The following is a 19964-nucleotide window of genomic DNA, read 5'->3' on the forward strand; positions in this document are numbered from 1 at the left end:
GAGGTGGCGGTCCCATGGAAAGAAATGGGGTCTCCTGGGTAATTTACCCCTTGATAAATGGTGTCCAGAAGAAGAGGAACCTCATACTTGGTGGTCATAACCTCCTAGGTACACGTAGATCTCCTAAGTAGATGGTCTCCAGGTAAATTCAGCCTCTGTAATGGCCACAGATGGACAGAGCCTCCTGGGTAGACAGTTGGTGAATGCAACCTCTTCAGTGGACACAGTCTCTTAAAAGCTGTATGCCCTCCCATCACACCTACAGCACAGTTCCACCATCTCTGCAACCTGCTGCTCCAAGCTCTGTCCTCGACAGAGGGGGAAGAGGGAACAGTCACAGCTGCCCCCCAAATCCCACTTGACATGTGAGTATGCCTTCGGTCTCTCAGCAGGGTTTCTTTGATTCTGAACAAGCAGAAAATATCCATAAAGCCCATCAGCTTTTCTGGTGTGTGGATGGGCTGAGCACCCACGGACAGCTGGTAACTGTGCACGAGGCTTATGGATATCCTTGTGGGCCGGTCCTCTTCAAGAAGAGGCGTGGACCCCAGTGGCCATCAGCAGCCTTCATTGTCTACGTTGTGGTACAGGGACACTGTAGGAGGATTGCTGGTAGACATCCAGGTGAAAACCGGATAGAAAGAGCTTTTCTTCCAAGTGGCATATTAAGACTCTTCTGGGGGCTAACTTGGCAAACACCCAAGACACACGAAGTGATTTATTTCTCAGATCTTCAGGATTTAGTGTGAGCTTACTGTCAGTTTTTTTTTTTTTTTTTCCAAGCCTGCCTGGGGAATTTTAACTAAAACAATTTTAGCTGAAAGGAATGTGGCTCTTAAACCCCATGCAGACTGGCAGTATTGGATACACAGTAAGGACAGGCACTGCCCAAGGAGGGCCCTCGGCAGATACCCCTTCGAGGCGAGCCTCAGCGAGCATGCAGCCTCCGTGAGCACGCTTCCACTGTGTGTAGATCCAGATCCACGCTGACAGCTCATTTCATTCTCTTAAACTTTAAAAGAATCGACTCGGTATTTGGCTTCCTTGTGGAGCACTTGAAAATTTAAAGCCAGGAGGATCAGGTGTGTTGTTAGTCAGCTCTCTGTCACTATCATAATATGAGGTGATCTGGAAAGAGGGAAGGTTTCTCTTGGCTCACAGTTTGGGAGGTTCAGGTCAGTCATTGTTAGGTGCCCTCGTTCTGGGCCTGTGGTAGAACGCCCGGTCACACAAGCATGTCACAGAGCAAAACTGGCAATCTCACCAGCCAGGAAGCACACAGAGACACAGGTGCGCGCGCGCGTGCGTGCACACACACACACACACACACACACACACACACACACACACACACACCCCTCCTCTGAGCATCACTAAGTATGTCTAATTGTGCTAGTTGGGTTAAAGGCACTGACGCTGCTTGCTGTTGCTGAGCTCAGTGTGTGGCTGTGGGCTGGCTAGAAGGAGGTTGATTCATCTCAGTGAGAAGAAGATTGAACCACAGGTTAATTACAGCTTTCTACTCAATGGCAAGCTATTCCCGCACCCCCGTGTCCCACCCCCACCCACCTCCACAGAGGGAGTTGTAGCATCCCGTTGCCTGGACACCAGAGAGAACGGCAGAAGGGTGTGGCTGAGGAGAGAGCCGTTCCCTGAACTCACTCATTTGTCTTTGAAATCAAGTAATATTTTTCAACCCATCTGAAACTTTAAAATAATTAGGTGTTTTATAAAGCTCCACCTAGGAGACTATCATTTTGGCCCTGCTGGCCTTGTGGGGTTTAAGTGATTCAAAGGTTGAGTCTATGACCCCTGGCTGGGTCATATTTCTCTGTTGAAGTATAAAACACATTAACTCAAAAACCTGCGATCTCCAAAGTCAGATTTTTTACATCTCAGAGTCCCTTTGTGGGGCTTGGAGTCAAAGGCCTTACACATACTAAGCAAAGGCTCTGAGAATGATCTATTCCTCTAGCCCTAGATTTCCAGTGATCTTAAACACAGTCCAAACAAGCGGAGTTAACTGTCTGGGCCATTGCTTCTCAACCTGCCCTATGTTGCAGCCCTTTAATGCAGCTCCTCATGTTGTGGTGACCCCCAACCATAAAATTATTTTGTTTCTACTTTATGACTATAAATTTGCCACTGTTAAGAACTGTATAAATATCTGATGTGCAATGTATCTGATAGGCCAAGGACCCTGCATGGATCTGCCCTGGATCCTCCGAATGTATGTTATGGTTGTGTAGCATGGTACTGGTACTTTTGTGAGACTCTAACAGTGAGAGTGGAGGGAGTCTCTGAATCGTGCGCCTGCTTTTGGGATTGTTTTCTTCTTACTCCTCAGTTCCCTTATTTGGCCATGACATGAGGGCATATGCCTAGTCTTTTTCCCCCAATATAATATCTTTATTGAGAATTTCACATAATACACTCTAACCAAGCTCAGTTCCCAGTCTCCCCAGGTCTGCCCCCCTCCCCTGCACCCTTGTGATGCCCCTCAAAAAGGAAAAAAATGGAAGAAAAAAATAACAAGTACAGTCTATGTTGCCTGTATACTCAGAGCACGGTCAAATTCTTGGGGGCCAACTCCTTAAAGAAAACTGTTAAGGCATGTTTGCTTGATATCCCTAGGAGGTCTGCTTTTTTCAAAAGGGAAATGAAGGAATGGATCTGTGGGAGGAAAGAGGTGGGGAGGAGGGGCAAAGAGGAGAGGAGGGAGAGGCAACTATGGTTGGGATATAATATATGAAAGAAAAGTAAATTTAAAAAAAAAAAAGATATTTAGAGGAGCTTACAGAGGTTGCAACCTTATAGGAAGATAACAACATTATCAACCAACCAAACCCTCTAAAACTCCCACCGAGTAAAACACCAACCTTTGTGCACACTTTGAGAGACTCATTGATTCAGTGCATATGTAGCTGAAGACAGCAGTGTCTGGCATCAATGTGAGAAGAGGCTTTTGTTCCAGAGAGGGCACATTTCCCAATGCCACGGCAATGGGGTGGAGAGGGGGATCAGGAGAGAGTGCACCTTTGTGAAGGCAATCGGAGGGAGAGGGGGAATGGGAGCGGGTGGGGTAAAGGGATAACATCCCAAATGTAAATACAGAGTATCTAATTTTAAAAAAGATATTTGATATGCAGCCCCTGTCGTAACACACAGGTTGGGAACTTATCTAGAGCCTTTAACCTAACCTGCTAACCTCTCCCCAGGAATTGATAAGACCGTTAACAGCTTTGCATTGATTTGACTCCAAGCTCTCTGACTTGGAGTCTAAGTATCTCCTGTAGATTGACATATATGTACATAAAAGGAAGAGAGAGGAGGGAACACAATATATTTATCACAGGGAATCAAGCTATTGGCAGTCAGGAGGCTGGAGGCCGGGAGGATTAATGGTGACAGCAGGCTCTCCCCTGTTACCTCTCTGGTAAGCATTTTTGTTCCACTCAGGTGACAACCGGATGTGTCCCAACCACCCTTGCAAGGCTTCACTCAGCCTACATACTCAAGTATTTATTTCATCAAGAGAGATCCTCAACCAGAGTCAGAGGTGTGTCCAGAGTCACAATGAAATCTTTGTCTGGCACCTTGTGGCAGAGTCGGGTGTACATGGCAAATGAACTGTCACAGCCCCTGCGTTCCTTTTCCAGTCTGTCTCTCCTGGGAGCCTTGAGCTTCTTCCCTCAGGCCCCTGCTGTGCTTGCACCCACTCCTACCCTCCTACCGCGGGCATCTTTCCAGAGAATACCTGTCTGAACAGCTCCAGGAAATCCGTATGTTATACTGCCACCTTGTGGTCATGTCTTTAATTCCCTGTTCAGCCCCAATCTCTTCAGCAGCCGCACATCTGTGCAGTTCCCTGAGGAGCCCCAGTTAATAGCTGATTACAAAGCACACAGTAGTCTTCATTCATTTTTATTTTCATGACATCAACACCCAGGAGTGTCTGCCTGTACTGCTAAGTGACCCAGGGCCGCCAAGCAAAACATCCTTGTTTACATCCTTGCCTGTAGCTTTTGGCTGTTCTGCTTAGCTCTTTCTTTCGCTTCTGTGCACGCCATTCTCCCTGCATTTGCACAGTCACTTAGACCAATTGTATTCTGAGTATAGAGGGGACAAACATATGCAAGGCCTGGAAAATTATGCTATCTTTATAAGCATGGTGGGGCTCTTAGGTATACTTTCGTAATATGTAAGTAGATAAGCACATATACATTCATGCAATAATAAAGCGATTTAATGTGTGGACCTGTAACAGTAGAGTTGGCATCTACAATCTACATAATTTTAACCAGCTTTCCTCTTATTTCTTTAATCTGTATAACCGAACTGAAACTTTTCGTATCGAACTTACCGAGCACATGCAGGGGACCTGAATCCAGTTCCCAGCACCTATGTCCGGTTCCTTACAACTCCTGTAACAAGTGGAACCCGATGAGTCTGGCCTACAGGGACACAGCACTTATGTGCTTTTGCGCAGCGACATACACACACTTGAAAATAAACCCCGTCTCCATAGACCAATTAGCATATCAGTCATTAAGTTGTACTTTACACTGGTGCTAAATTGACAATTTCAGTACTTTCCTGAAGATTGGCTCAAAATGCTTACCATCACCATCCAGTGCTGACAAGTGTCCTCGGCTCCCTTTCAATATTTTTAACAACATAAAATGACTGAGCCCACAGTTTATTTTCTTTTTGAGAACACACTCATTAAAGATAAAATCAAACTGGGCATGGTCGCACAGAACCGCAGAGGCTGAGGCAGAAGGATTTCAGTTTAGGGCCAGCCTGGGCTACACAGCAAGACCCTGTCTCAAGGAAAACGTGAAAAATAAGAAAGAGCCAACTGTTATCCAGACAAACAAACCATGTCTACCAGACACGTGAGCTTAAGCCCCGTGGATTTTCTTAACATCAGTGTGAGTTTGTTGAGGAATAAAATGAGAAAATGAAGCTCACCCTGGGCTTTGAAGAGAATTCCAAGAAAATTTTGGTATCTCTCATTTCAGTTTTCATGCACAGAATACACATACGGTGTATGAATGCATGTGTGCATATGTGCACGCATGTATTGTAAACATACATTCAATATGTGCACATCCACAGGAACTGGTATTGCGTATCATAGGTTGATGAGTATCAGGTTGATGACATTCTGATTAATTCCGTGTGTTCTGGGGATTTAGATGCAAACAACAGGCTGTTTGCCAAAAGCCACCCTTCTCCCTGCGCAAGCCCCTAGTACTCATTTCTCGGGCTCTTTGAACATCCTGTGTCAGTGGAATGGTAGAAAGGATGGCACAAACATCCTAGCCCGGCCTTGGCAGCCTGTATGGGGAGACACAACATAGGAAAGACCTTGGTGAGCGTGTGCCCTTGAGTTCTTCCCTTCCTGACTGAGTGGCACACAATACCTGCATGTGTGCATGCATGGATTCCTGGATGATTGTGTGGAGGAGAGCCACTGCTTCCCTGGACTCCTGGGCTTGGCTGCCGTGTACAGAAGGAATTGCCCTTCGGTCTGCAAGCTAAGGATAAGGGGTTTAACTGACCCTGGTTCATTATCTTTATTAAATGCCAAGGTAGCTGCTAGGCTCTCTGCTACACATTGTGGTTGTTTCGTTTGGGGGGTTCCGTGGGAGTGGGGGTATCTTTGATTCTTTTTCTTGCTCTTGCAACCCTCTTCCTCATCCTGGGTCGCATCATCCAGCCACAATATGAGGGTCTGTGCCTTCCCTTATTCCACCTCGTTATGCTGTGTTCAGTGAGATCTTTTGGAGGCCTGCTCTTTTGTGAAAGGAAATGGAGGAGGAGTGGACCTGGGGGAGGGGTATGGGGGAGGGAAACTGGCAGGGGTGGAGGAAGAGGAGGCTGCAGTAGAGATGTATCCTATGAGAGAAGTGCCAAGCTATATGTAACAAAATTAATTATTACAGTGTTGGGGGGTTGGCTTTTGTTTTGTCGGTCAGAGTTTTGTTGTTACTGTTGTTTATAGTGAGGAGTATTGAACCCAGGGCCTCGCACGGACCACGCAGATGCTGCAGCAAGCTTCACCTTCACCGCTAGTACTGCAGTTCTGAAGACTGAGTCGCAAACACTGCAACCCCATTACGTCTCTTCCTAACCACCACATCAGCGCAGCAAAGCCTGCCCCTGCATGTTCTCTTTTTCCCCTTGCTTGCCTTCAGGGCTTGATCGTTCGCATCTGTGTCTGCATCTGTATCTGTAACTGTTTAGAATTACAGGTTTGAACCTCAGAAATGAGAGCTAAGATCATCCGGCTCCCTGGGATCACTCTTCTCTCCCGCGGCAGCATGTTCCTGGGACCCATCTGTGTTATATGGAATGCAGTTACCTTGTCCTAGCTGCATGGCGGTCTGCTGTTTAAGGGGATGCGTGTGTACTCTCTGGCTCGCTCTGCTTTTGATAAGCATGTACCTTATGTCTTTTCTCCTACATGATCCAAGTTTCTGAGCAGGTTTCAACAGGGTTCCTTCTGGGTGCCATGTGTTCAAGCATTTCTTGATGCTGCTGGATGTGAGGGTGTGTGACGACATCTAAATTGAAACAAAAAGGGGAGATGATGTATCTCGGGAGAGTCCACAGGAAAACTTAAAGGAAGCGGTACAGGTGGTTGGGGAGCAGATGTTCTGAACTGAAGATCAGCGACTATTAGAGCCCCATGGGGGGAAGCTCTCTCTGGATGGCCAGAGGAAGAGAAATGCAGAGGCTGGCACCCCAGGGTACACCGTAAGGCAGGGTGGCAGTGCAGAGGACTCTGCGGTTACTAGAGAAATGGTTAGAAGTTTCTATTTCTGGGACCTCAGAAGAGAGAAACAGAGCAAAAGGTGGCTTCCTACAGGGCTAGTTGGCTCTCACGGAGAGCAGGCTGTGGGGTCCACCAGATGGGAAGAAAGGGAAAAATCAGAGATGCAGCTATCTCTCAAAGGTACTTACTTTACTCCCACTGTGACTAAGTGGACGAAACTCCTGCAGTGGTTTAAGAAGCTAAGTGGAGCCACTGAATCAGACATGGGTCATGAGAGTCAAGAGTTTATCCAGGAGCCTGGATGACTAGCTCTGTTGTAGAGAACTTTTAGAGAACTGTGAAGCCCAGGCCCAGAAGTAGATGCCCAGCACAGAGAGAGGAAAGGGGGGTAGGGCAGAAAGGTCCGACTCCAGGGATGTCAGTACATAGATGACATTCTTGAGTAGCTGAAGGGAATCGGGGAGATGTATCTCAGAGCTAAAACCCTTTCACTGTGAGAGGAAAAGAGCCATCAGGGATAAAAGAGGTGGAGCCAAAGGACTGACAGACAGACAGGGGGGATGCTGGATCAGCCCAGGAACCTGCCTATACCAGTGGGGTGAGCAAAGTGAGGCATGGGAAGTGGGTGGAGCTGAGAGAAGCTAGGTAAAGTGGAAAAGGCAAGTGTCACATGTTCCCTCCCAAACAGAAAAGCTGGAAAACGTTCAGTGAGGACTCCCAGAAGTCAGGAAGGGCATGGATGAAGGAAAGCGGGAAAAGTGTGTCGTATCTGATCAGAGCATGCCGTGTGTGTGTGTGTGTGTGTGTGTGTGTGTGTGTGTGTGCGTGTGTGTGTAAAGATCACAGCAGGCCCCACCGATACACACAATTAATAATCATCAATAAACTTTATAAGCTTTATATGCCTCATAAGAAGTATCATGATATTCCAGACCCAAGAAGGACTGAAGGGTATTGGGTTCCTGGAGGCCGGCAGACCATAGGTCATTGGTGTTATTAACAAGCCTCTGGTCACTACAGTGATGACAACTGGAAGACAAGCGACTGCAGATAAACCTGGAACTGTTTACATGGTTAGTTCCATGCCAGTTTGCTTACTCCCTTGGTTCCTGTGGCAACTCCCAGTAGGGTATGTCTACCTCTTCTCTACCAATTCCAGCTAGACTTCTAAGAAACCACTCCTGGTCTTTGTTGGGTTTTACTTTTAAAACTATAAAATGCATAATGTCCCTCACATTTTGACCTCAACTAGCTTTTCCAAGTGTTGCCAAAACTATAAAACAAGAGGGGGGGGAAGGAGGGAGGGAGGGAGGGAGGAAGAGAGACAGACAGAGAGAGAGAGAGACAGAGAGAGCAATTTCCCGGGGTAACAGAGCCTGATCACTGATGGGGTGAAATTGTAATTCATGGGACATCTCACTGAAGGCCTGCAGCTCACCACTCTCTGTCGCTGCAGGGCTGGCCACTGAATGCCACAACCTTGTTCTGGCCTCGTGGGTGTTCCAACTGTTCACACTGTGTGCAAGCCAAGCTGAGACCTTCCTTTAAATTCTAAGTGAACTCATTTGAAGAAATGGACACAGAAACACTCAAGCCAGTGGCTTCCTCCCACCACAGCAGCCCCACTGCCCAATCTCTATCCTTCCTCGTGCCTTCTTTGCTCTTCTATGTCGGGAGAAAGGAGCAGGATAAATGGACTACCTCCTAGAGTGATGTTAGGATGATTGGAGGCCATCAGACTATCTTGTGTCTTGCTACAGTCAGCTCTCCATTCTCACCAGTGAAGCCATCAGACTGTCTTGAGGCCATCAGACTGTCTTGTGTCTTGCTACAGTCAGTTTGTAAGCTCCTCTGCTGTCTCTCCAGTCATTTTTTCTTAAAGGAACACTATCTTTCTAAACTGAAGCGCTTACTGTCTTAGTTTAGACTTTATTGCTGTGAGTAGACAACATAACCATAGCAACTCCTATGAAAGAGAGCATTTAATTGGGGCTAACTTAACAGATCCAGAGGTTCAGTCCGTTATCATCATGGCAGGATGCATGGCAGCGTGCAGGCAGACATGGTGCAGGAGCTGAGAGTTCTACATCTTCATCCACAGGCTCTATCACTCAAGACTGTACCAGTTGAGCATAGGAGACTTCAAAACATGCCTCCAAAGTGACACTCTTCTTCCAACAAGGCCACACCTCCTAATAGTGCTACTCCCTATGGGCCAAGCCTTCAAACATATGTGTCTGGGGGGGCACAACTGTTAAACCACCATGTTCACCAAATCCCACTTAGAATGCCTTTGTTGCTCTTCTCCCAGAGCCTCATCCTCCCACCTGTAGCTTCTGCCTTCAGCCTCGCCACACCCCTCCCCCGCTTCCCAGCATCTGCGAGGTGACTTTCTGCTAGGTTTGTCCTGTGTGAGCCCCTACCCTGGCTCTTCTCCAAGAGACTGTTCACTCTTCTGGGTCTCAAACCAAAGTGAGACTCTACCCGTGGCTTCTTGGATCATCCTCACAGTCCTGGATACCATCCCCTCTTAGGTATCCCAATGGGCCCTGTGACCCTACATGGCACTTAGGTCCCATTGGAATTATCTAACTTTTCCCCTTAGTATTTAGAAATGTATTTGACTGCAAGTAACAAGAGTATATAAAAGTTGAATGTGTATAATTACATACACACATCTGTTCATGTATGAACTTAGAATCAATAATTCTAATTATCTTTACACAGAGATACATGTATGTGTGCACACACATATAAGTCATGACTTTGCTCTACTTTGGTGACAGAGATTTATGTAGCTGAGGCTAGCATGCAATACACTATGAAGCCCAGAGTGCCTCATACTCATTACCCTCCTGACACAACCTCAAGTCTGGGATGACAGGTGTGCGCTAGCGTGCCCAGGTGACAGAGATGAGTGACGGTCATTGGCAGTAGTTCCTTCAGGCCCTCACTTGTTTGTCTGTTTCTAGGTGTTCTTGGCTGTTGGACTTTTCTTCGTGAACATCCTCAGGTTTGTTTGCAAGAAGGTCGCCACACCTCCATTCCCCACCATATTGGCATCCAAAGTGTCAGGAGTTGGGGGAAACCAGCACACAGTAGCCTTCCTCTTAGGCCCGGATACTCTCAGAAGGCGGAGCGATCTCAAATGATTCTCATCAGGCCCTGGTTCTGACCTGCCACTGAGAAATGTGTCCAGAAGTAAAGGAGGAGGCTGTGCACAGCAGGAGGGGCTGGAGCAGACACGTGACGCAAGAGGTGCTTTCGTAGTGGGGGAACAAGAGGCCAGCTGGAGGGTAAATGGAGGCTGGCCACGTGGAAATGGGGACAGGTGACTTTCTACTTGTCGGTGTGGGTGTCAGGGAAGTGGTGGAGAGTGGCGTGTCAGCAGTGACAAGACACACGCGATCCACAAAGGATCAGAGAGCGGGCACCGGGATGCGCTGTGTATCTAGGACATGGAGCACCGTTTTTATACTTTCCGGTTCCCTGTAACAATGACTAAGCAGAATATCAACATGGCCGTTTCAATGCCAAATAGATGGGACCGGCTAGCCGACAGCCTGCTGGGAATCAGCTCAGACAGCCACTGGTGTCATTTCCATCTCTGTGCTTCTGTAAAAATCAACTGATCACATGCAGCAGATGTGCACCTTGGTCTTCACACGGGTCCCCCAACAACTGGAGCGGGGCTGTCCCTGACTGGCTGTGCTGTCTGTCTGTGGATCCTGTTCCCCTAACTGGGCTGCCTCGTCTGACCTCAGTGGGAGAGGATGCCCCTAGTCCTGCAGTGACTTGATGTGCCTGGGTGGGTTAGTGCCCAGGAGGGGCCTCCCCCTTGTCAGAGGAGAAGGGGAAGAGAGGGGCTTATGAGGGACTTAGTAGGGGTGATACAATCAGGATATAAAACCAATAAGTAAATATGTTAATGGGAAAAAAAGAAAATTAGTTTCCAAAGAGGGAACGTTAGCTGATTAATTTTATCAATATTGGTAAGGAACTGAGTTTTTTTAATTGGCTCTTTATGTCTCTATTTGATAACTGCACAGTTCAGCCAGTGCTCAGAATGCCTTCACACCCTGCAAACATCTTAACAAGCCTCTCATGTGTGATATGAGTTGTTAGCATAGCACAGGTCGACATTGGTCCTGGCATTCCGACTCATTTGAGATCCTGGGGCTTTCTGAGGCTCTCTTGCTCCTTGTGTTTATGGAGCAAGGTCCAGGTTGGCAGAACGCCTTCAGCATGTGAGTGTCCTTCCTCCGGACTGATCTCTCTTTTCTAACCTGGTCGTTCCGGCTCACTTCTCCAGATAAAGAAAACTGAGATGAGCTTCTCTCACAGGGTTCCTAGCTCAGCAGTAGAGCGATTACCAAGCATGTGCTGGGTCCCAGGTTCCATCCCCCATGCTGCAAACAGACAGGTTAATAAGTTAGCCTTACCTGAGTATGATGCTGGTAGCTACAGTCTCCTACCTGTGGTTCAGGAGTCACAGTAAGTGTAAAGTAACTTAGGAAGTGATTGTGATGTTTACTCTTCCAAGCAGAACATAATGAGTGTAAACTCTCTAGTGTGCCCTTTAGAACGACTGTGTAGCCTGGTGAGATGGTCCCTACATGTAAGGATAGCCCTCTGTATTCTCCCTTTAGGTTATAAGTTATAAGTGTATTTTACGAATGCAACCGTAATACGCCTTTATGTTTTCTAACTTAGTTTGGTCATTGCAGAGGAGGGCTATTTATTCAAGCTTGCTCATTTATTTCATTTAGTAGTGATGACCCACGGTCCACAGGCTGAATCCTGCTTTAGCCATCCCTGTGAGGATGGAGGAAGGTCTCCCACCCAGCCTCAAGGTGGAGCTCTGTCTGTGGTGGTGAGCAGAAATGAGACGGCATTCCTGAGACAGAGTTTCCTCCAGTTGTGAGGGGGTCATGGGAAGCACCCCAGAGTGTCTTTTTCAGTGTGGCTGAGCCTCCAGCCGGTGGAAAACAGGAGCCCAAGCTGACTGATTCTCGGGTTGCTTGCTGACATGCTGGAATCTGCCCTGTGGAACTGGAGTCTGGAACACCTGCTTAGTCTGTGTGAGGCCCTGGGTTCCATTCCCAGACTATAAATCTGCCCCACTTACAGTACGGTCGGCCACCATTTATGCCCCTGTGTTCATGTCAGAGCCTCGTGACAATTTCCACCTCTTAACTTTTAAATTCCATATGTAGCTGTTTATATCTCGAGTTTCGGCCCATGCCTAGAATTTGCTTTAACAGAGTGTGCAAACACAGACGGGTGTTGTAGGAAGTCTGTTGGTGAATCAGGAGGCCCAGCACATGAAGTACAAGCTTAGTCAGGAAGAAGGGAATGAGAGATGTAGGAACCGAGGGCCTTTCTTGTGGTTTTTGTGAGAAAGAGGGGGCAGGGCAGACAAGCGTGTTTGGGACTGGCTAGTCTCGGTGTCAGGAGGCTCCAAGTGTAGAAGCCATCCTGAGTTGTAGGTGTCCTAGAATCAGCAGTGTGACAGCCCAGTGGAGGTAGGGCACACCATGGAGGTATGCAGAGGGTAGCCACAGCCTCTCCTTTCCAGAAGGCAGAACCTCGCTAATGCAGAAAATGAAGAACAGTGAACCCACCTCTGTTGTAAACCGAGCCCTTAACCCCAGCCATGTTGTTTTCTCCATCTTATTTAATGATTTAGGCCCGAATTCTATATTGTTACAAGGGCAGGACCATATGGTATTTATTTGTATTGTTGTCTGGTGGCCATCATGTCGTGGCCTTTAAAAATAGCTTTGCTTTAGGTGTGAAATATTTTTGGCAGTACTGCATGTTAAACCTAAGGATTTGGGCATGTTCCCCCAGTAATTATGCCTGAACTGTATCCACAGCTTCCCTACACACACACTTTCTATTTTGAAGTAGTCTCAGTGAGCTACCCAGACTAACCTTCAACTCCCCCTTTTTTTTAATTGGATATTTTCTTTACTTATATTTCAAATGTTTTCCCTTTTCCTGGTTTCCCCTCTGGAATCCCCAATCCCATCCCCCCTACCCCTGCCTCTATGAGAGTGTTTCCCCACCCACCCAGTCCCTCCCATCTCCTCACTCTGGCATTCCCCTACACTGGGGTATTGAGCCTTCACAGGTCCAAGGACCTCTCCTCTCCTTGGTGCCTGACAATGCCATCCTCTGCTACATATGCTGCTGGAGCCATGGGTCCCTCCACGTGTGCTCTTTGGTTGGTGGTTTAGTCTCTGAGAGCTCTGGGGGGTCTGGTTGGTTGATATTGTTGTTCTTCCTGTGGGGTTGCAAACCCCTTCATCTCCTTCAGTCCTTTTCTAACTTCTCCATTGGGGACCCCATTCTCAGTCCAATGGTTGGTTGAGAGCATCTGACTCTGTATTTCTCAGGCTCTGGCGGAACTTCTCAGGAGACAGCTATGTCAGGTACCTGTCAGCATCCACTATATTGTCTGGGTTTGATGGCTGTGTATGGGATGGATCCACGCAGTCTCTGGATGGCCTTTCCTTCAGTCTCTGCTCCAAACTTTATCTCTGTATTTCCTCCTGTGAATATTTTGTTCCCCCTTTTAAGAAGGACTTAAAAGCATCCCCTCTTTGGTCTTTTAACTTCAACTACCTTTTTACCCCAGGCAGGCCTTGAAAGTGTAATCCTCCTGCCTCAGCCTGCTGGGTAGCTGGGATGTCAGACCTGCACCACCATGTGTATCTCCTACATAAAACAAATATTCATTCTGTTTCCGTAAATACTGTGTTAACCCCACACCCATGATGCTGTGGGAAATCGGATCGGTTGTACCAGGCATTCTACGTTAAAATGAGAATACTTTAAGTGTCAATCGCTATGCTTTCTTAGCTTTGTATCTCGAAATTTCTTTCAGATATTTAGAAAGCTTGCATCTGCTTACTAATAGTTACTTTTATATCTGCGTTTTGTTCTTTCTTCTCTTTCCTTTCAACAGTTAAGTTCATTCCTGCGGTATGTCTAAACAATGCTCTATCCCTCCTCCTCTCCTCCCTCCTCTCCTCCCTCCCCTCCTCCCATCTCCCCTCCTCTCTAACTTTAGAACCTACCAGATTCGCTCTTGCAAGGGGTCTTTTGGGATTCATCATGTCATGGCAGAAATGTGTGTGACTATATGTAGTATATATGTGTGCCATGAGTGTGTATGTATTCGGACATGTGTGTACCTGTATGTGTCTATACATGTGTGTGAGCATGTATATATCTGTATGTGTATATGTGTATACATGTGTGTATACCTGTATGTGAGTGTGTGTATTTATGCATGTATGTATTTATCTGTGTGTCAATACATGTGTGTTTGTGTGTGTATACACGTGTTTGTGAATGTATATCTTTGCATGTGTGTTCATATGTGTGCATGTGCACAAGTGTTTTCTTCTTATAAAGCTACCAGAATTCAGTTGTGGGGACTCCACTCTAATGACCTAATGTACTTGCCCCGAGATGTTCCACCTTAGAACACCACAGTCAGATTAAGTTTCCATAGATGTGGAAAAGGTGACCCTTTTCATTGCAGAGCGGCAGTCCCCAAAGCCAGCATGTGGCACTGTGTGCAACAGCCGGAAGTTCAGCCATGCTGTTCCTCCAACCTGACCTGTAAGACTTCCCAGTTCCTTTATAAGTGTCCAAAATCAGTGCTGTGTGGCCTGAATTCCCTCCTCTGGTACACCTCTCGCTAAGCGGTACACTTTAGTGGCCATTAGAGACATAATGTTTACAGGTGTGTGGTGTGTGTGTGTGTGTGTGTACACTCTCTGCTCTCAGACACTGCTCATTAGCATGCTGACTGGCACCTTTTCTCCAGGAAAGCCAGGGTTTCTCTGTTTCTGTTACAATCTCTCATTGTTTCTTATCCACAGGTAAAAACTGGGACCTGACAGCTGCACTAAGCGACTATGAGCAACTCCGGCAGGTGCACACAGCCAACCTGCCACATGTGTTCAATGAAGGGAGGTGTGCCAAGCAGCCTGAGCGAGAACTGCCCCAGCCCGGGCACAAGGTGGAGCGACCTTGCCTGCAGAGGCAGGACGAAATTGCCCAAGGTACCAGCCAGGGGGGCTTGCCAGTGTGAAGAACTGTGTGGTCAGTATCACCAAGCGGAGACAAACTGAACCCTCAATGCCTGGCTCCTCACAGTAGGCGAAAATGCAACCTCTGAGGCTTCCATCTCCTCTGGAGACCAGTAGCCTGTTGGGGATTCATTCCTTCTTCTCTTGACAGGAATCTCTGGTCCTCCAGTTACTTCTCCAGCTTGTCCTTCAGTAGTAGAGTCAGTGTTCTGAGTTTCTTCTTTTCTATTGTTCCTTTTCATCATCAGACTGAGATACACTTGTCACAGGGATTATAGACAGAAACTTGAAGGGTTCTAGGTCTCACCTCCCAGCTCTTGCTGTCTTAATAACCACTGATCAGCCAAGTTTATTTTCTTCTGCTGCTAAGCTTGTTCAAGATACAGACACATAAGAGTCAAGGAGACATGTAGGTACAAACCACCGACTTTCCTGGGTGGTAAGAGCTAGTGCCTTCTCTTGGTTGCTACATTTTGTATGTAGGATATTTAGATCTTCTGTATAAATGGCCATCCTGGTTCTTCTCAAAATTTTGTATTGCCATTTGTTTATCTTCACACACACACACACACACACACACACAGACAGACACACACACACACACACACACACAGACACACACAAATATTGTGACATGGTTCTTCCGGAAAGACCTGAGTTCAATCCCCGGAACCCACCTGGCAGCTGACAATCATCTGTAACATCTGTAACTCCAGAGGATCTGATGCACTCCTCTTGCCTCATACAACACCACACACACATGCATACATGCAGGCAAATCACTCATACGTGATTTTAAAAAGCATCTTTAAAGAAATGCTTAGTCTTACAAATCTCGGGCTGGTGCTGTGCAGTAAGCTTGCTATGGTTTCCCATAAATGTCTTCCTGATTGCATTTTTGCTCACTGCATGCACACCCAGTGCTTCGCCCAGCTCCTGCCAGCTCCACTTGTTGCTACGGCTTTGCCAGGCTATGTATTCTGAAGGGTGGAACCTGGAATCTTGTCTTCACTTTAATGTTGTGGTTTGCTTGCTAGGTGGCCTTTTCCTCTGCTGCATGCCTGTTTTCTCCTGTGGTCCATTTTTCTAGCCATCAGCAAACTTTTCTTTATCAACTTGTAGCTTTCTTCGTATCCATGTGGATCTCGCGCTGTGCCGTTTGCCTTATGGCTTTGTGTTCAGAAGAGTTTGCCATACAGAGATGTGAGCATGATTAATGCCTCAGCCTAAGTGCTCTTCTCTGGGTTTGGAAATAAAATACATAGTTAATAAGGCTGTTTCCTATTGTTTTTCAGTTTAGTCGTCAGGTGTTTCCAGCCATTTGAAATCCCTTATAAACATCAGCAAAGGCTGTGTCTTCTGCATAGAGTGCTCCTTCCTTGGGTAGTGATCAGATTACCTTTTACCCTCTGGACTAAATGCCAACTGGACCACATTTTAAAGTCCTGGCCATTGCAAGATCTGTTTGTGGACCCTGTGCATGCAGCATGCAGCTGTCCCCCAAGAGTTTATTTCCGAACATTACTGTCTAATGCAGACCCCCTGCCTTTCCAAACATGCTCATACTTTAATGAGCCTCCACGTAACCCTTACTGAAATTCTGATTGTAATTGAATGGGATCCTATTTTTTCAAGTTTGCCTGCCTCCTGCATCCGAATTCTGCTAAGGCTGGACCCTGGAGAAAGCAGGTCATTCTATTCACCTGGCTTCCAGGCATCCAGATAAATACACCGTCATCACTGTGGAGTCACAGCACTTGCTATCTTGTTTACACTTAGATATAATGATTTCTTGTTATTTACCATTTTTGTCTTTTTATTGTATATGTTTTATTTATATTTCAAATGTTATCCCCTTTCCTGGATCCCCCTCCATTTTCCCTGTCCCATCACCGTTCCCCCCTCTGTGAGGGTGTTCACCCACACACCCTCAACTCCCCGCCCTGGCATCTCCCTACACTGTGGCACCAAGCCTTGGCAGGACCAAGGGCTTCTCTTCCCATTAATGTCCAACATGGCTATCCTCTGCTACATGTGCAGCTGGAGCCATGGGTCCGTCCATGTGTTATTTGCTATTTTTAATTAAAATATAATTATATCACTTCCCTCCTCCATCTAACCTGCCTCATTTCTCTTCATTTTCCCCTTAAATTCGTGGCCTCTTTCTCTTTGTTATTGATGTATACATACGCTCACACTCACACACACACACACACACACGTAAACACAACTATGTTTAGTAATGTTCATATTACATTATATCAGGGCTGACTACTTAGTTTTGGATAACCTAAATTAAAGAGCTCATCCTTCAGAAGAATATCTGTCCTATTTTCAGCATTGAATACAGTGTGTGTGTGTGTGTGTGTGTGTGTGTGTGTGTGTGTGTGTGTGTGTTACTTGGGCCCTGTGTTACATGTATACTAGAATTTCAGCCCCACTTCTCAGTATGACTCTTGAAAGCAATTTACCATGAGATTTTCTTTTCTCGTCCAAAGCAATCTTTTTCTCAACTAGGGATTTTAATCCATTTAGTTTAATTATCCCATATCTACACTTGTAGTATGTATCTATACCATGTATACACTATAACTATCTAAAAGTAGAAATACTTACTGTCACATACTTTATTAGTCAAGTTTCTTGTATGTGATTTTCTTTTCTTCTCTGGCTGATTGGGGTTCTACTGCTTAAAGGTCATACGTTCACCTTTTAGTCCTCTGTAAATGCCCACTGTCCTTTTAATGCCCCTGTCTGTGTTTATGTTTTCTTTCTAAAACCTCAAAAGCCCTTTATCTCACCCCAGAGCTGTGGTGTCACGTGCTCCCCCTTCCCCAGCTGCCACACCCCCCCCACATTTCTGCTCTTTCCTGTTGCCTGTGTTTGTTTAGGCAAAAGCTGGCTTCTTTACTTGTTCATCTTAAGCCACATGCAGTGACAGACCATAGCTACAACCCCATAAGAACCTAATGGAGCCAAAAGAATCTCACCACCTCACCGTGCCGTGAGACGTCGCTCACGGTTTGGCTGGTGCTGGTGGGGACACACCTGCACTAGTGGCTACGTGACAGTACAGAACATTATCCAGTGCATTTATTTGTTTTAGTAATAGATAACTGACCGCCAAGAGTTTATTTCTGAGCATTACTGTCTAATGCAGACCCCCTGCCTTTCCAAACATGCTCATACTTATATCAGCGTGATATCAAGTATGCATTTACATATTTCTATACTGTGCTGTGTGTTGATACCTTGCTGACCAAATGCTTTCCTATGAGAGTCTTCCAGGTTATGGTTATACCTCAGCACTTAGCTTGCCTCTTGGTGGCATGAAGAGACCACACTGAAAACTAGGGTGGGCCACCCAGGTGTGTGTGAGGCCACATGGTGAAGTCACGGAGACATATTTCTCAGAAAGCATCTGTTCGTTAAGAGTCGTGTGGCTACATTCATCTCCCTCTTGCAGAAAGAATGTTTCCCTTCAATTCTTTTGCAGAAAACCTCTTAAGCCTTTAGTACCTAAAAAGATTTACACAGCCTACTAAAATTTTGTTAGTGGAACAGAGCTCCCCAGTTCACATTGATTTTCTCGAATCCTTTATGACCTTCCTGGGTTGTCTTCTTGAAGCTCTTTGCATGTGTAAGAGATATGCTCACCCTGGTACTCTTACCTGCTTCTTTTGCCTGTGTGTTCCTTGTGAGTCACCATTTGTCCTTTTGTTCCAAATTATTTCTTAGGATTATCATTAGTATTTCATACTCCGGTATTCTCTGGATTTCTCCGAATACATTAGCTAGGCTCATTTATAAACCCAGCCCACTGGGCATGATTCCTGTAATGTGAGTACTTTGTTTTTATATGAGCCTGCCTTCCTCAGATGCTTTCTCAGTTTCCCTGTGAGCACCTGGTGCTGCGATTATCAGCACCTCAGACGGGAATGCATCAGGCAAGAGGCAGGCAGCGCAGGCAGTGAGGGCTCTAGCTGGTCCCCAGTGGCATGTGAAAGGGCTTCAAGTTGACCAGCATTGAGTCTTGTCTGTGTTTGACACATAACAGTCATACATATTCATGAGGTGCTGTGGCATTTCAGGATATAAGAACAATGTGTAACAACTGCTGAAGGGCTAGCACATCTGTCATCCACACATGTATCGCTATTTCCCCCAAAGACATTCAAAATGTCTTCTGGGAACATAGCCTGGTTTGTCTCACATAGGTTCATTCCTTGGGTTCATCCACACTGTCATAAATGACACCATTTCTTTCTCTTTATGAATAAGTCCCATTCCCTTCTCTATATGTGCTCATTTTTCTTCATCCATTCTGCTAACAGATGCCTTCTGATTCTGAACTGTTGTGAATTACATTGTAGAGCACGTGGGGGAGCAGACATGTCACACAGATTTTCCTTTCTTTGGCTATACGCCCAACATTAGGATTTACCGAGCTTTCTGTGTTTAAACTTGGGCTTAACACTCCCATTCCCTACAGGTGGATTTCCCCTCAGGGAAAGTTCCAGAACTACTGTTATAGAAATTGCTTATTTCTGAGGGCTAACCCAAATTGTGGTCAGTGCCCAGCTATTGCATGTTGGAGAAAGGAGGGGAGCCAGTGCTTGTCGGTGTTGGAGTGCCTTGGCTCACGCTGTCAAAGATTTGAGCTTCGTGCAGCAAGCAATGGGGGCATCTCCCAGTGAGAGACAACCCAGTCCTCCGTTCCATCTCTCTTATTCCTGGTGGCCTTTGTGCTTTCATTTCTCCTGGTTCTCCTCGAAACATAAGATAACTTAATCATATTGTTTGAGAACGAAATATAAGTGCACTGAAGCCATTCATTCTGAACTATGCCATCACTATACCTTTCTGTTTATTGAATGGGGAAAATGTATGAGGTTGTCAAGGCAAGCCTCTGTCTGCCAGTCTGTTTGGACAAAATTGCATGAATGCCATTTCCAGCCACTGATATTACAAGTGAGGCTATGTAGGACGTGCTGCTCTGAGGAAGGTGGCGGCTGCTATTTTCCCTGCACCAAGGATGCTAGCCTGAAATGAGGTGAGCCACCTTGGGACTT

General features: G+C 46.3%; 1 protein-coding gene across 2 annotated transcripts in view; it reads left to right on the forward strand.

The window, feature by feature from the left end:
- The window catches only part of OTUD7A (OTU deubiquitinase 7A), a gene marked incomplete at both ends in the record, with an annotated part of 101501 nt that overhangs the window by 19624 nt on the left and 61913 nt on the right, over positions 1 to 19964 (forward strand). For both annotated transcript variants that reach the window (XM_080913881.1, XM_080913882.1), the window contains one exon: positions 14683 to 14865. In XM_080913881.1, the coding sequence (XP_080770007.1) occupies positions 14683 to 14865 (183 nt within the window). The remainder of the gene's footprint in view (positions 1 to 14682; positions 14866 to 19964) is intronic.

This window comes from Micromys minutus (assembly GCF_963924665.1).
Source record: "Micromys minutus genome assembly, chromosome: 3".
NCBI classification, from domain to species: domain Eukaryota; kingdom Metazoa; phylum Chordata; class Mammalia; order Rodentia; family Muridae; genus Micromys; species Micromys minutus.